At 42.2% G+C, this 18,076-nt stretch overlaps 1 protein-coding gene across 1 annotated transcript; it reads right to left on the bottom strand.

The window, feature by feature from the left end:
* Window positions 1-7,324: 7,324 nt before the first annotated feature.
* On the bottom strand, window positions 7,325-17,749 carry QDPR (quinoid dihydropteridine reductase). Its single transcript, XM_055795961.1, has 7 exons — window positions 17,594-17,749; window positions 17,374-17,466; window positions 15,905-16,001; window positions 14,099-14,239; window positions 11,587-11,695; window positions 10,099-10,182; window positions 7,325-8,161 (listed from the first exon to the last, which is right to left on the bottom strand). The coding sequence occupies exons 1-7, from the start codon at window positions 17,678-17,680 to the stop codon at window positions 8,053-8,055; spliced, it is 720 nt and encodes a 239-aa protein (XP_055651936.1). The 5' UTR covers window positions 17,681-17,749; the 3' UTR covers window positions 7,325-8,052.
* Window positions 17,750-18,076: the final 327 nt, after the last annotated feature.

Here is an 18,076-nt window from a genome sequence, read left to right on the forward strand (position 1 = left end):
GCTTACCCACCTAATTTTGTTGTAGCAGATGCATGTAACAACAGATGCACCTACTCTCTCTTTCTGAATAGAAAGTATTGACTTAAACCACTTAACAACTGCAAACCCAGACCTTACAAAAACAGGTGTGGCCCCTCATCTGAAATCAAGTGGTTTTGGCAAGTTACTACCTAAAAATGCAAGGGTTAAGGCGAAGATGTTAATATGTAAATCCAGCCCCCACTTGAAATGAACAGTGGGCGCTTCAAAAGCACCAATTCCTGTTTTGCTCCAATTTTAAACCACTTCAAAAAGTATCAGACACCCAGGAAAGAATTAAGGATTACCTTGTCTGAGAAGTCAACTCTTTTTGTCTGAAAGATACTTTTATCCACCCCTGTGGCTTTGCACGGTCCTGGTGACCCGCCGCAGCAGAAGCCTCGTGCCTGGGTATGCTGTGGGGCCGCCCTGTGCCCATGTGCCCGGCGTGCCGCCGGCAGCGCAGGCCAGTGGCCTGTCCTCGTCCCTTCAGACAGTGTTTATACTGCCTGATGACTAGAAGGGCAAATGCCACTTGGCCTTTCCTAGCAAACACCAAGGAAAAAACATTTTAAGCAAATACATGACTGCATGCCAGCTAAACAGTTCTTACATCACGAATAACATCTTTCCCGCCCCCATATATCTTGCACACGATCTTCATGCTTTTTTCTACAGCGCTCATGGTGTCTGTATGCTAAGCATACGTAAGTGAAGAAAGATTTAACGCTCTTTTTCTCTACCAGCACAACGAAGGCAAAACCCCTCTGCAGCAGGAACATGGTGCATGCCTGCAGTCACATCAGACAAACCTTTCAACCTGCCCCACGGCAAGGTGGCAAAAGCTATACACAAACTTTTTAACTCTTTTTCCCTACCAAGCTGATCCTTTCCTGACCCTCAGCCTGACATATTTTCCCCTGCTCGCCCTGGGAGCCAGGGAGGCAGGGAGGCAGCCGGGAGCTGCCCTGGGCCTGTCACTGCTGGCTCCTTCCAGCCCAGGCACCTGTGGGGACAAACCCATCCTGCACCAAAACCTGGCACCTCGGGGACGCACAGCGTGCCCCAGCCAAAACTTATTTAAAAAAGATGCCAGTAGCAGCTTGGGGACACTCCCAGGGGAGTTGTTGCATACCCAAAGGGGGTATGTGCTTTTATGGAGGGGGCTGCTGCCTGTGGGGTGCCCCTGAGGGGACCAGGGACACCCCACGGTGGGGCAGTGGCTGTGGTCCCCTCAGGGCTGTCCCACAGCAGGGCAGGGGCACCAAGGCACAAAGCAGTAGGAAAACCAGCAGGCAAAGTGGAGCAGAAGACCATTAGGCACACAGCGCCTCAACCTCCTACACTGCCTGGCACCTCTCTGGGCAAATTTGGGCTGAGACTGTAATCCACAGGGAAAATAAGCAAAATTGAGCAGGGGAGGGGGGAGTATACATGTTTCTACACGTCTCCGTAGCCTCACATTGTTAATAGCATGGTTCCCCTACGTGCTAGCTATACAGATGGTGTAAAGGTTTGCAGGGTAACACTTTGGTTGAAGATAGGCCTAAATTTGCAAACAGGAAGTTTTGGGGGAGGGGGGATGTGGTTGTAAGGAGAAACAAAATTTGTTATTCACAAAGATTGGTTGTGTTAAAGCTATTTATCAGGTCATGTGGATAAAGCAGGTCACTAACAGTTGGATTATGGACTGGTTCATTTGATTAGTGCAAGATGATACACGAGGCACATACTTCAGACATGCACAGCTGCGCCCTGCTGGCCGAGACACCATGCACTGGTTTTGATAACTAGCAGCTGGCATTTTAAAAGTCTGGTCAGTCTTCACCTGGAGGATGGAGAAAAATATGCGAGTCTGGGCATATGAGAAGGACCTTAGTAATTCAGAAAAAGTACCTTCTTGGGGGTCAAAGAGATTCTTTTCTTCCAGGTGATGTTTGTGTATGGGCTTAAATAAAAAAGCTAACTGTCACACCAACTCATGTGGATCCAGAATCTAACATGGGGGCCCATTATGTCCTCAGCCCTGTCTCACTAAGATATAAGGAAACGCTGGCAGAAAGAGTAATTGGTTTGTTCAAACTTAAAAACAGCATTGTATTTTTAAATTCCAGCTGTGATAGTCTCAAAAAACCTAATGCCTGTTGTGCTGGATAGAAAATACCACTACCTACCACCAGATATACACATAAGTGATGTCCAGATTACTTGGCTGAGGTAACCTTTGGCACAGTATTTTTTTTGCAAATCACTGAATATGACTGGTAGCAAAGTGATACCAGTTTGGTTTGTAGTCACAATTTTACATTAATTTCAATGAGACCAATGATGAAAGAGGTATTCTGGGCTTCTATTATTGCACTCACAGATAGATAATTGTATTTCATTCACGTGTTCTGATTTTCATCAGTAGATCTCAAAGCACTTTAAAATAGTCTCATACATATTTGGAATATGAGGCATAAATGCAGAAATGTATTCAGTCTTCCAGCAGACCAGTAGCCAAAGCAGGAACAGAAACCAGGGGCTCTAATCTTAAGGTTTTTCTATACTTTCCATTTGTAAGACTGTCCTAATATGTACTCAATAACAGTATTTAAGAGGAAGTTCATGCAAGGAAAATACTGTGATTAGTGGTGTAGTTCATATCTACAGGAGGCACTGGATAATGAACATTAAACTACAGAAATGACAATCATATGGCTTGCTACTTTTTGTCCCCTTCTAAATAACACAATTTTTTAATTCCTTCATTTCACAGCCAAAAGAGTTTAAACTTTCACATTCCAAACTCCATAGCAATTAATTTTTATGTCTCCAAATCCCATCTCTTTCTTAATACCAGTCTGGTCTTAACAGATGCCGGTTCTTTTGGTTGGGTTAGGAAATTCTTATAATCTTTATGTGCAACACAGAAGTTAAATAACCTGTTTCTCTTCCTATTGTGTCCAAGCCCTTAAAAGCTGTGTCACAGAATATTGATTGACAATCCACTGGCTGATAACACGTAATGCTACACACTGCTGTGGGACTACCTTCACTTCTTTTTTTTGCTGGTTTTGTGTGTGTGTACTGTTGTTGTTTCTTGGGTTTGTTGTTGCTTTTTTGTGTTGTTTGAAAGAGATGGAACAGTTTCTGGAAGTGGTATACGTAACAGGCTGCGTGTGCTTGGTGTAAGAAAGGCCAGAATGGTTGGATTGCGGGCAAGAAGACAAGAAGGGAGAATGAGCCTCTCAGCAGAGGCTGGGGCACAACTGAAATCCTTTCTGCCAAAAAGAACAGTTCGGTATTCCTAGCGGTAGAGAAATCGCCCCGATGCGTTGGAAGTCTCTGCCCTCTGCTGGCAGCCTCAACTCCGATGTGGGAGTCTGCGATGATATCCCCGGAGAGTCCTCGCAGACAGTGTTGAGACTGGCAGGATTTTTAAAGCAAATCCTTTAGAGCATGGTGTTTCAGGAAGTGCAAGAACGAGAGTGTCAGAGGGGGATATAAATCTCAAGTGACATTTTCTATTGACTTCTGTAATGCTTTTCAGATGTCTGCCTACTTCTCACCTTGTTCAACACTACAAGGGTTAGTCTGAAGCATCTCCCCATCTGTTTTCCTCCAGTGAGCCAATACAATGACGAAGAAACACGATTATAAACATTATTTTTTGTTGTGGTGGCGGTTTTCATTCCACTATAAAAAAGACTGTGCTTGTTAAACATAATGAGTTATTTCAACAAAACGTTTCAAAGTGCAATTTTGGGTTAATGTAGAACTGCAACTGCTGAATGTGCAGAACATGATTTTAAACCTTCATTTTGTGGCAATTGTTATTAGCCAACTGGTAGAAAACTAATTTTCCCATAAAAATATAACTTTGAAAAACTAATTAAATCTGTTGGTAAAATATGTGATTTTTCACTTCACAGTGAAGTCTGAAAACATTTCAGACTCAGTCCTGCAATAAAACACAGGTCCTGCAAAGCAACAGGACTGTCCATGGGTCAGGATTTGCAGGATGGCGACCTCAGTCCAAAGAGCAGCTCAGGTTCTCACCCACTCATACCTGAAATGGCAAAACCAGCTTCTTGCCCAGTACTCAGAGGTCTTTGGATTTGTAGTGATAATACTGATACTCTACTGCACAAGTCTCTTTTATACTTACTTGTGCTTGATTAAAATCTACTTTTTCTAAATCTGTAGGAGAAAAATATATTCATACAGAACAGACTGCCATGGCATTCTGGCAAAGCCATGTATTGCCTCTGCACATTTGTATCTGATGCCACATGAAAGAGCTGCCCCAGTTTGGGGTATTTGTATCTACAGGTGCATGGATGTACCATGCAATTGCATCACCTTTTCAAAGGCACATTGGCTCAGGTCTGGAAACATCCCTTTTCTAAGAACAAGGCGTAGACTACTACACCTGTAAAAACCAGAATGCTAAGCACAAATGGGTTAGAGAGTAAGAGCAGGACTGATCTGCGTTCCACGATTTATTTTTCCCCAGACCTCACCAATCCCTTTCTTTAGCACACAGTAGTATGCATCTTTGAAAGAAGGTCGTATAGAAAAGTGCCTTACCAAATTGCCTCTGTGCATGTCAGTTTTTCAGTATGGCATCAGTTGTACAGTCCTAAATAAAAATCCTGATAAATTCAGCTGCTTAAAATATACTAAATTAATAAATATTGCACTCCAATTAGTAGAGGATAAACTTCTTACTGCTGCAGAATTATATTGTTGTTGATGGCGTCATATAAATAATAAAATATGCTAAACAATTCAGGGGCTCTCAGCAACGCTAGAGTGGAAATTCTTCAGGTATTGTATTTCTGTAAGAAGCATTGAGGTGCCCCTGCCCATGGCAGGGGGGCTGCACTTCATGATCTTCCAAGGTGCCTTCCAACCCAAACCAGCCTGTGAGTCTGTGAAAATCTTCACAACGGACCTGCAGTCTCCGATTGTGTCTGTGTGTTTACAATGGATGAACGCCCGGCAGTTCCCACAGAGTGCACCTCTCCTCATTGCAGCACCAACAGATCTCTGAGCCTGCTAAAGGAGCCAGGCAGCCCAGACTGCAGTGTCAGGATGGCTTTTTTACCTAGACAATTACTCAAGTGGAATGAAGTTTGTAGAGATGCAGAATGAAACCAATCACATAAAGCCTCTTTTCCATCAAACTCCCCAGATTAAATCTCTCACCTCTAGCAGCAAGCTTGACACATACTCATCAACACCTTTGTTCTCACTCTGAAGCTTCAACAGTGCCATTTTTGTATCTCTCTGCTCATACCTGCAATTGACAAAATTTAGTAATCCAGTCAGGTCTTCCATTCACAATTATGTTTTAACACTATTCAGTGTTTCACAGTAAGCATGTTTCACCACTCTTACATTGCTACAGTCAACATATTACTGTTTCCAACAGCTATATTCCCACTTCTTATCTAGTGGACACCGGTAGAAGTTGAACAAGGACACCAGGACAGGCACCTTTCATGGAATGGAGAAATTGCTCATACATTGTACCACTCTTCCCCGTTCAAGCAAGACTGGAAGAAGTAAAGCTCAGTTGAGGACATGTCCATTTGACATGGGTTTCTTCCATCTCATAAGTTTATACAGCTACTCTGTCTTACAATAAACATTTCGTTTAATCAGCTGGGTGAGAGCAGCAGCCAGCGTATGCACAGCAGACCCCTGTGAGGCCTTGAACTGGCACTGGAGCTAGAACTGCACACATACAGCACCACAGAGTGACTGCTGACACTGCTTCATGTTCAATACTGTCCCCACACAGCTGTTCTGCTTCTAGACCTGCACCAGTACATTCATGCAATACGGCATGGAGGAGACAACTAACCAGGTCAGGTCTCCACAAGCTTAGCAACCCTCTCCTTAGCATACTGTAGACGTCCCCTGTTTCCGAGGCTCTCTCTCTGATTGGCACATACCTGAAGCATCTAGGTCAGAATTACAGATTTGCCTCAGGTTTTCCTACCGGGACCATCAGGTGTTTCTAGACAGGACAGAATCAATCTAGCTTCTGAAGTGTGTGGATCACACCTCGTTGTCTTTTTCTGGCCTTTCGTTCTCTATCAAAAAGACCTGGTTTCCCTCTTTCCTCCCATATAAGCTCAGGGTTGGTAAGTTACAACCTTCAACTTAATTCCACGTGACCAGTGACCAGCCATTTGCCTTTTTCACTAGGTTATTAATAATAACATTAAGGTATGTGCACATTTCTACAAAAAAATGCCTGAAAAGCCCCTGCAGCCCTTGGCAAATAAAAAAAATTCTCTGCCCATCTTAGTCCTATCTGCTGTGTTACCATCTTCTGCCACAGCAAGTTCTGCAAAAATATCCCTGCTAGGTCCTCGGCCCTGTGCTCCCACAGAGCTGTGTAACTGTACACCTGGGATGCCAGCTGCACTCCCTTCACCAGTCGTTTGATGTGCTCTTCAGGGACTTCTGAGACAATTCAGTAAATGTTTGCACGACAACACAGCAACCTGAAAGCAACTTGGAAGTTCAGCTAGCTTGGCAGAGGGAAGTCTTCAAATCATGCAAGCTTGTAGTACAACAGTTCTCCCCTTCTCCAGAATTATCAACACAGTGTTTCATTCTTCATCAGTGCCTTGCAGTTTTTGTCTACACTCTCAGCCTGTAGAAATTGCTGGTCGAAGAAGATGGCTGAAAAGTCAAGAGCAGCTTCATAAATTGACAGTTCTTGACTGGTTTGACAGGACATAGACCTCCCTCTACACCTTTGTATTCAGCAACTGAAAAGAAGCAAAGGGACAGTCACATCAAAGAAGGCAATCATGCAGCTGTACAACCATGGTGAAATTGACACGGGCCATATGAACCTTTCCTAGTGGGAAGAAGGGAAAAGTTTCCTGACCCATGATAGTAAATCCTTCCCCAACAAAACCCTGAAGTTAATAGTAGTAGTGCATGGAGAGAACATACGTTACTTTGCATATTCAATTGTTTTCAAGATGTTAAAAAAACCTGACAGAATTGATTCCATGTAAGTCTATGCTCAGAGTAGACGATGCTTTCACTCTGTAACCAAACTGTATTTTCATGTAACATAGCTGGATTAAAGAAAACATTTGCTCCAGCGGAAGACCTGCCTGCCTGTATGCACAGCTAGTAGCCGTTTTGCTACCACAGAAATGTATTTTATGCAGCATTATCAGAAGGAAGTAAGAAAATTAAGTCCTTTGCCATAACTGAACTGCAAGTTCAATTAAACAGATTAAAATGTTATCCAGATATTTGGGTTACAACGATGGAGACAGCTCAGTATGTAAAACAATATATGTTTATTTAGCACAAAAATTCCATATTCCAACAGAAGTGTATGTATGCTAGTACTTCTTTACATCACTTTGCTTTTTGAAAAGGTAAAGAACTGTCAAGACCAACGCAAAGACATCCTAGCCATCTGACAGAACAAATCTTTTATCTTACAACTGTAGGCCTGACAGCAGCTTATAAACTGTAAGGCAGATTAGGAACTCCTTCTCACATGAGTAATCTCTATACAGTTCCATTAACTCAAGTGGAACTTGACAAGAAAAATGTTACAAGACTAGGACGTTATATATGGCTGCAGTGTTTCCTATAATTACAGCCAACATAATATGCAGAGGCAGGGTTATGTTCTCAGACAGAAAAAGGCAGACCACTGAAAGATTCACAGTAAGTTGCCAGAAACACTTATGAGAAAAAAATCCAACCCTTATGTTATTACATAACATAATTAAGCACAATTCCCATTTCAGACAAAACAGGTAAGTCAACATAAAATGCTCAGAAGTGGCAACTTTCATTTAGAGACAAATACGCGATACTTGTTGGTAAATAAATGCTGATAGCTCAAAACAGACAGCACAGAAATATTACTTGAAATTTGGTTCCATTAGTGACATAACTACAATTACTGGATACAGAAGACCATCCAAATTATACTGGCACAGATTTTCCATAGCTTCTCCTTTGCTAAAGCTCCACCAGCTCAAGTGACTGACATCAAAGATGTGCTGCTGCAACGAGTTCAGTCTTCCCTCCTGTAGTTATCACCTGGATAAGACTCCCCGAGTTTGGTCGATTCTTCCCTGTTATCCAGTTGTAAAAGGTTCTGTTTTAAAATAAATGGATAAAACAGAGTGAGGAGAAGGGGAAAAGTAAATACTACTGTCAGGTATATTGACAGGAAGCATAAAAGACTATTACTTCTCCTTTTCCTACAGCCCCCTCTAGTGATTTCTATGTATGTTGTAAACTAGTGATGCAATTACTGGATTCAGACCCTCAGAGCTGGACAGAGGCTCAGAGAAATCTGTAGGGCTTTACAGTGCGCACACACAGGATTTTCAGAACATCTCAAAAGGAAAAGGCCAGGAGCTTAAAATGTCGAAGTGGCAAGCCAAAGTGGCAAGTGTCCCCCCCCACCCCCCAAGTTAAAAAAAAATATATTTGAAAAGGGGAAGGAGAAGCTACTTAAGTTGCCTTTAAAGTACATACCAGAAACACAGATTTATGGCTAAACAGAGTTGCTAAACCCATTATATCGAGCTGTGAAAGCTGCCCAGCAGAAGCACAAAGCCTTAAGACATCCAAAATAGTGCCAATTAAGATGGGCTTTTTCTGGGTAGCACACCAGAACACTCTTTACCAAAACGTAATACAAACTTCTTACTCAAAATATACTACAGGAAGTGCAGTGTATTTCTCAGGTCCATTAACCTTTCCAGTATTGCAGATGTATCAGTACATTCCAACATGGCAGCTGCTGACACAGCTGTTTCCAGGGCACAAAATTCAAGTGGCATACAGGAAAAGATTTCCTGCATCCTTCCCAAGATGCAGATGTTACCAACACTTAACATCAGATGTTTTTCTTCCACAGCCAGTGAGATTTTCAGTTTTCAAGGCTGGATTTGAAGTTGGGAATTAGAACCCAAGAAACAAAACAAACTAATTAACCTAATTCTTCCATAAGGAAAAAATACTTAAAAGTTAAATTTTAAAAAATGAATTTGTAAAACCATGGTATCTGGCTAAGCAGACTCTGGAGCAGAATAAATTAAAGATCTTTTTTTGAATGTTTTTAGGCCAACTAAATTCAATTTATGGGGCCCTTTTAAAGAGCCACATCAAACAGCTGCACAGGCTTCTTGCAACATAAACCATTCCCCACTCTGACACTCAACTTAAAAATCCTAAAAAAAAAAAATCCAATGTCAGAACTAAAGTCTTCTCTGAACAATTAGCAATAGGTAATATAATTTCAGTGTCAGTTCTAAAAGACTTTAAAAATGCATAAGAGTAAAGCCGTTGACAATATATGAACATAGATTCATCTCTGGTTTTCCTCAAAGAGGCAAGACAGTTGTGTCCTTGTATTATTCCTTTTGACAGCTCAGCCACAGGAGAATCTTTGCCCCATCACATCACAGAAAGCAGTACTTATGCTGTAACTTCTCTAACAGAGAGGAATGAGAAACAGCAAGCCTTAAAATCTCAGCCTACTGTTACATAAGCTACAGTTGAAATTTCAGCATTTTGCAACATCATTTAGGACAAGCCTTTGTAGATGATTGAAAACAAAAAAAAAATCTTGACTAAGTTTCTCTAAACAACAGCAGGAATTTTGACAGCTGAGAGAAGTGAACTAACACACCATAAAGCAGGCAGTAAAGAGTTTTTAAAAGAAAAAAAATCCCAAAGTTTACATGCGTATTTGCAGTTTACCTTTAAGCCATTCTGTCTCCTGCAACTGCTGTCTACAATTTAGTTTGTCTACAGGCTTTATGAGATTCTCTGGCTTCCAAGTGCTTACAGCTATCTCCCTTGTCAGAATAACTGGTGTAGAGATGCTGAAGCTGATTGAGTTGGGCTAATTTTCTCCAGTTAGGAAGCCTGTGCAATACACCCAACATGATTTAGAAACATACACAATGAGGAGATGACAGGGAAAAAACCCACCCAAATCTAAGACAGCTATTTAGAAAGAATGTGCAGTAAGATGCAGCAGCAAGAGTGACAGTGAAGAATTGCTCAACAGATACTCACTCAGCAATGAATTCTAAGGATGTCCAGGAGCTGAAATCTGCACCAGGCATTGATTTCCTGTTTGCTGGTGTATCTAAGGTAACCCTGTGATTAAAAAAAGATAAGCCTTTTATTTGTACATCATGTTTCTGATAAGCACCACCTGCTTCTATTCACTGCTGTAAAATATGCTTGACTTGTATACCACATGGCACAGATTTCCTTTGCATCCTCCACGTGCTATACAGCCATCAGTTTCAATAAGTATCAAAAACGCTCCAACCTACAGCCCCTCACCTTCCTGGCTCACTGATGACATCCAGCCCATTAGGGCAATCACTTAGCCCACAGGTCCCTTCCAGTCTCTCATATAAACAGGGAATGGCAGTAATATGATTGTTTGCCCGTACTGCACAGCACACATGCACAGCATCCATGCTTTCAAAGTCTCACACCAGCTGCAATTGCAGACATTAAAGTGCACAAGCACAGGAAGTTCTGACTTTGATGATACATATTTACACTACATACAACGATGTTAAGGGGAGAACTTTCCACAACTCCCTTACTGAGATGCTGATGGCAATCCAAGGTACAATTACTCTCTCAAAAATTCACTCAAGAGCAGTTTTGCATGAGAGCTAGGCAAGCGCAGAATGCCCAAAAGTCCAGTGATCTTTGTGTCTGCCTGTTTGCAAAGCCCTGTAGAAGGCGGTGCCAAATTATCCAAACCCTTTTAAGGCTGTTGCTCTCTGACCTGAAAAGATGTGCATAAGAGCATGTATATAAGGAAGACAAAGGAGGGAGAATTCAGGTAGAGTTCTAAATCCCTATACAGAATTCTTCAGTCTTAATTTTTGGGTCCAGAACTAGATACAGACCTGGCAGGAAAAATACTTTTAATTTTTGCAGCAGAACTGGTAAATTTAGACATAGCAAAGACCTACTAGGCTGTCCACTTTTTACTAGCTTTCCTCATCATAAAGCAAGCTGTGACAAGTAAATACACACGAAACCTTTCACATATGCTCAAACTGACCTAATTTTACTGATCAAGCATAGATATGCACCACCTCATTAAGTATCATTAAGTCAAAACTCATCAAGTAATCTTTTGCTTTACTATGACCACACAGCTAAATATAAATCCATGCTGAACAGCTCATTTCATTTTCACAGCTTTGTCTATACAGAAAAAAACCCTACAACAATGCACACATTAATGCATGGCTACAGTTGCATTGGTTGAAAGTGAATCAAATTCTAATCCTAACAGCCACTACTGTTTTGCAAAGGAAAGGAAGAGATCTTCAGCATTTTCAGAGTGACTTCCATATAATTTTGTTCATACGTTCAAGATGCCTCCTTTCTCTATGAAACCGTAAGTAGGTCTGAGAAGCAATGTTTGTGTACTGTGAGCAGGACACCGTAAGCATATCCACGTGACTCGAGGTTACAGCAGTAATTAAAACAAACAACACAGGCAGAGGCAACTATGCCAACACTTACGGTAAAATGGCAACAGCAGCAGACCCAGATGGCAAGCCACTATTGGCACCAGCTAAACTCTGACAAAGCTGATGCACTGCTCCTTTGGCCATGCCGTAGCCAATCATCCCTAACAATTAAAAACAGGCAAATTAGAGCACAACTGAAACAGTTCTCGGTATCATCAATAGTACAACAAACTCTGATTGTTTGATGGAATATTAAGACCACATACTACAGCCAGAACAGAATCAGACATTTAAAACACATCAAAATACACATATTAAAAAGAAAAGAAGAAAGAAAAAAAAATAAAAAGCCAGGAACTATCACAGAACTCACATTTACTCAGCACTACAGAAATAAGCAGCTTACTGAGTAAAGTATGTTTAGTTAACGTATCCAAATATACCCTGGAGGATGCGACCTATGGGACTAACCTTACTGATCTAATACAGTAAGTATGAAGATGCTCACAGACTTTAATAAAGTAATCATCCATTAATTTTAATTGTATGACTAAGGTATTTGCAAGTTTGCACCCAAGCGGATTCAGCTCAGTTTTCTTGAGAACTGCAATTCACTTGGTCAGCACCTCAAGTCGGACAGGCACTTTGGAGAAAACCACAAAAACATCCTCATAATAGGAAGTTACTGAACAACCTGCAGGTAAAGCAAACTTCTTCCTGAACCCTGGTGCATTCTAGGCAGACAGCATTTAGCACTGTAAGAGCAACAGGAACGAGAGCAGAAGGCACACTGGTCAGGTACAAGATCTAGACATCAGTGCTACAGGCCGGAGATGTCTCATGGTACCCATGTGCCAAGCAGTCCAGATACACATTAAGGACATAAGAAAACGTAATTGTATTTTGTCTACTACAACAGGATGCCTTTCTAGCCATCTGTATAACTACACAACCCCTTTCCAATGTTCCTGAGAAAGTATTTTGTATTAAAGTTACAAAGGTAATTTTGCACTGTAGAAGTGTTTCCATTATATTGAATTAGACACGTTGTATAACATTGATTTTTATTAGGAGGAATCATGGGTAGCAGTAGCTAATTGTAATTACTATTACAATAAAAATACTTGCATCTCTATCATATTTGCCTCATGTCATCCAAACTAAACATTCCAAGTCTTCTTAAATGTTTTCATGCTTCTATATTTCTTAGCCATCACTATCAGACTGCTTCTGTAACTGTTCATATAACTCAGGATTTTTCAGTTTGCACTATGCGAGTCAACATTTTCACATGGGAAATTGAAAAAAGAAAAAAAACCATCACTAACAGCAAACAAGAAAAAGATTGTTCCCTCCATAACAGCTAGTAGTAACGAGCCTAACAAGTCGTATTTGTGCAAGTTGAGTAACAATCCTTTCACAATTCTTCCTGATGTTAATATGTTGCATGTGTTTGCCCAAAGCAATGCTGTGGTTTGTTTAGAAAAATCCAGACTAGTTGAAACCAACCAGTTCAAAACATGAAAGCAAATCACCGATTCCTGTGTTGTGGTCCCTACCTCCCAAAACCACCTAGACAAAAAACCATGAAAGCTTGACAGAGTTCACATTTTTTCATTTGTGTATGGTCAGTCAGTAGTACACAGTAAATTATTCCTCTGCTTATTCTCATAAAAGAAGCCTTTTATCTTTGGACTATGCCAGATGCAGCTGTAAACACAGAAAATAAATCATTAACTAGAAAATAGAGCATTTTTTTCCTGAACAGCTTTAGAGACAGCTTTCAGGAATATTCATAAATGTTGTATGTTTTAGAAGTTTTAGTACCTATGTTTCATCAAAATATTGCTGAAGTCACTAATAAAAGATTGAGAAATAAGAGTATTTGCCTCAAAAGCTTTCCTCTCCATGCCTGTGGGCTTGTGTGTCAGTGCATTTTTATTTTATTTTAAATTGCTCCACATTTCTTCCTCCATGCAGACCGACATGGCAAGGAGCAAGATGAAAGAACTCAATTCATATTAAACTCAAATCAAGAAAATACAAAAATCAAGTCCATATTAAATAGCTAGTGGAGGACAAAGCCAAAGGTCAACAAGCTTATCTATGTCTGCAGCAAATGTAGACTGGAACAGGACAAGCACAGTTAACAGAATCAGCTGAGTCATCACTAAGGGAAAAATCGAAACAATTAAGGACTTTCAGAACACAAATATGGAGATTTAACTTTAAGCACCATACTTCCAGCTCACTGTGTGCTTCTATTCTTCATTATTTTCTCAACTTTTTTTATACCGTATCATGTATTAGCCAAGTACATTTCAGCAATGCATGTCAAATTACATACCAATTCTACCTGTTTGCACTCCAGCTTCAAGAGATTAAGTATTCCTACATGTAAAATTACACTCTACTTCAGTGTTTCAGGAGCAATTTTCCATTTGTACTAGATGTCAAGAAATTGGGGAATGAAACTGTTGCTTCACAAACAAGAACGCTCAGACAAACAGAAAGCTGTAACTGCTGATGTCCCAGCACTTACCATGCTGCATTTTGCATTTTACCTGGGGTTCCAGATAAAGCAGCCTGAGCTCCTGTCAAAGTCAACAGGCCGCCTTCTTTCAGGTGTTTTGTGGCTAGGTGGCTGGAAATAGTTGACGTCCAAACACTCTGCTTCCACATCAGATCACAGTTATTGTATAAAGCTGAATAGAAAGAGAATTACTGAAGTTAACTCAAAGATACAAGACTTATAACCAATTTCCTTACTGTCAGAGTGCAACAGCACAATGGAACAGGACTATGAAAACACGCTTGCTATGATTTTCTACTTCCACACTGGGTGAAATACCAATTTGTATCTTCTCTATCTCCCTTCCCTTTGGGCTCCAAGTCCCAGCTCTACAGCACATATTCTAGGCAATTATCTGCTTTCTCGCTACCAGAAATAAAAAAAGCCAATCAAAACAAACCAACAAACACACACACGATTGAACCATTAATGGAGAACTAATGGAACTAAGTTCTTAAAACTCCTGTAGGGGCTGCTTCGACCTATGTCAAGGATCTCAAAATTTTCACATGAGCCCCATCTCACTTCGTAGCATGATCTGTCCCTTTCCATACTTCCTCAATGGCTGCAAGAGAGCTGCATTACATTAGTACGCAGATAGAAGAAGAAAATTCAAGAGATAAAGGAGTTCAACAAAAAAATATTTCTTATCATCAGATTACTTCATAAACCAAGAAACAATCTGTATATCTGACAGTAGTAGGCTGGTATGAAACATCGAAGATGTATGCATCTGCACTGTACCACATGTGCATTCCAGTGCCCCTACATACTGGAGTGCAACCTCTGGTAAGGCAGCCTACCAGGGAAGGTACAAAAATAACTTCAAATGAAAGGAAAATATGAACTCTCGTTATTGTTTTTCATTGCCAATACCTGCGCAGGAAAATAAAAACAGTAACTAGCCATGTCAAATATTTTAGTATTCACGAAGAACCACTTCCATAACACAATATAGAATAAGCACAGATAACTCTGTGACATAGGCCAACCACCTATGCCAAGATATCCTGCCAGCCTACCAGTAACATTACTTTAAAATCATGATTATAGTAAATCAGCTTATTTAAAATAAGGCGTACACTAATAACAATCTAATATAATGCAATTGTGGTGTAAGTCTGTATGCTTTTCCATATGGTCTCTCTTTAAAAAGAGATCTTTGTCTGTAACGTCCAAACTGGAAGCTAGGAACAAAAAAAGACGCATTTCACCAGATTTACTCCAGTCAGAAAACAAAGTTATTTTTTCCTCTTATCTCTGCACTAGTGGATAAATAAGATTTCATTCTGAATATCACATATTTAAAAGCTTTTTTTAAACTGAAGGCTTTTTTCTGTAGCTTGTTCTCAGGTCATTAGATAGCTCCTTCCAATACCGTATTGCACAGTAACATCGCAGAGAACTGTGGGAGGCAACTGAGGGTTTATGCATAAAACAATGGATTAGGAAACAACATTGTGTTTCTACCCAGCCACGGTCTTATGTTACTTGCCTGAGACCATCAGCCTTGGCAAAAGTTAGTTCATAGATGCTTAACACCTTCATAAAGCCCATCAAGATTTTTCTGATGAAAACTCATACATCACAAAGTATTAAGTGCTCTGCAAATTTAACAACAAACACTCAAGAGAAGCCCTGAGAAGTACTGTGACAGCTACTTTGTACTGTTATGTTCATGTCCTCTTCTGGACTCAGGAAGAAAGAAGATCTCAGATTTATTTATCACTATGATTTTTAAGGATTCCTCTCAGATTCCATTCATGTGTTGACCAGCATACATGTACCAAAGGCTTACACTTAGCTTTGGCGCTGCCTCCAGCCCATCCTCCAGCTACACACAAGATCGCATCCACCTTTTCTTCACCAAGAAGTTTTCCAACCTCTGTTGTCACCTTCAATATATAGAAAAAACCATATCAAAAACACTGGACTGATAATGGAAAAAAGTAAATATCAAGACTGCCTTAAAGTTACTTTTATGGAGCCACATAACACAACACATGGCAGTTTAAAGAGGCAGAAAACTAACATTTATGATCTTTGAACAGAAAACAAAATAATTGTGTTGAAAGATAACTGTAAATGAAAGTCAGATCAATGGAAGTCAGACTATACAGTGTGTGATGTCACTGGAAATAATGGATTTGAGCAGGACTGAAAAGTCTGACCCTTACCTATATCATTAACAAAAGTTTTTATTTGTAACTTAGTTTTTAACAGGTTCTTCTCCAGGTATGTTGCTATTTAATATGGGAAATGAAACTCCAGGTTTGACAAGGGCCACTGGTGTCACTTCTAATGATAGTGCAAGAAATGTACGATTGAAGATTAGCCTTCTTACAGCTTATATCTAGGCTACAACCACTAGTTCCAGTCTGGCCCGGCCCCTAAATCTGAGTTTCTATACTTTTGGACATCCAGTGTCTTCTTCTCTTTCAAATATAAGACTTCACTGGTGGTAATCGATTTGTTAGCTCTGAATTTTCTCCACCAAAGTGAAAATCAAACAATCGATCTCTCAAAAGACAAAAAATCCACTGGCTTTCAAAAAGGCTCAGCATTGAAAAATTGTAGAGGTTCCATATTACCCTTTAAAAATCTTAAAAGTTGTGTAGATATAAAGAAAACACTGGCTAGTGACTGAACTTACCAGTGAGAGACGCAGGTTAAAAAGTTAGAGTTTAAAAAATAAATCCTATCTCTTGAGAATGATGCAGAGTTTTTAGGCTAGCCTGAATTCTCCCATATCTACCTTCGTGAAAACCAGCACATTCTCTAGGGATCCCATGGAAGCTTTCGGTCTGCTTCGAGTATGCCATCCAGCCACACACACCACACTTAAAGAGTCATGACATTAGAAAAAAAAAAAGCGTTGCAGTTTAAGATGTCCTTATACAACTTCGTTATACTCATCTGATCCGGTGTGCAAATTTTCAAGTCACCGGGAGAAAAAAAATAAATAAATAAATGCAAAACCGCCTTATGTGCGGGACCTGCAAAACCCCAGATCGAGCCCTTTCTGCATATCCATGTCCGCGCGCCGTTAAAAGAAATTACAAAAGAAAATTAAAGAGAAGCGACGATCAGAAGCTAGGCTTTCCGGGTTGGTGGCACTGCGGCGGCCTCGCCACCCTCACAGCGGCGGCTTCTTCCCCGCCGCCGGGCCCATCCCCCCCGCCTCCCGCACCGCGGCGGCGGGCACCGGGCGGGCGCCGCCAGCACCTCGCCCGCCTCCGGCCTCCCGGGCAGCGGCCGCCGACCCACCTGCTCGGCCTGCTCGGGGAAGGAGTCGGTCGGCTCCACCACCACGTTGGCGCTGGCGTCCTCGTTCTCCGCCAGGTCGATGCTGGCCACCCACTGCCGCAGCGAGAGGAACGGCGCGTTACCGGCCCGCTCTCCGAAACGCCTCACGCTGCCCAGCCGCTCGGGCGCCCTCCCGGGGACCGCGGCTCCCCGCCCCGCCGCCTCCCGGCCCGGCGCTTACCCAGTTCCTGGACTTGAAGTACCGCACGCACTGCGAGCCCAGCGCCCCTCTGCCCCCGTACACCAGCACCCTGCCCGCCGCCGCCATGCTCGCCGCCCGCCGCTCCGGCTGCAGCCCCAGCGCGGCCCGGCCGGCCCCGCCTGCGCATGCGGGCTGCCCCGCGAGGGGCGGGCGGGGGGCGGCAGCGGCGCTGGGGGGCAGGCCCGAGTGCTGCCTTGGCTGGGGCCGTGCCGAAGCCGGCAGGAGGGGGAGCGGGGGGCGTCCCTGCCTCGGCCGAGCCCCAGCCCGCCGCCCCCGGGGGCTCGCGTGGTGCCGCCGCGAGGCTTTTCCCTCAGGACCCCCCGGCCCGCGGCGGCCGGGCCTCGCTCGGGGCGACACCGACAGCGGTGTCCACCGGCTCGGCCTGCCTCCCCAGCTGGGGCAGTGGGCGGGCTAGTGTTACCTACCCCCCAGGGATACTGCCGGCGTTAATTAATTAGCGCT

This window comes from Falco peregrinus, chromosome 2, assembly GCF_023634155.1.
Source record: "Falco peregrinus isolate bFalPer1 chromosome 2, bFalPer1.pri, whole genome shotgun sequence".
Classification (NCBI taxonomy): Eukaryota; Metazoa; Chordata; class Aves; order Falconiformes; family Falconidae; genus Falco; species Falco peregrinus.

Bases quoted from the DNA above. Each gene is read 5' to 3' on its own strand.
- QDPR (XM_055795961.1), bottom strand. From the start codon at position 17,680: ATGGCGGCGGCGGGCAGGGTGCTGGTGTACGGGGGCAGAGGGGCGCTG. The intron at 16,002-17,373 runs GTGGGTCGGCGG...TATATATTGAAG, and splicing joins TCCCCGAGCAGGCCGAGCAG to GTGACAACAGAGGTTGGAAA. The intron at 14,240-15,904 runs GTAAGCCTTTGG...CTTTCTATTCAG, and splicing joins AGGCAGCGCCAAAGCTAAGT to CTTTATACAATAACTGTGAT.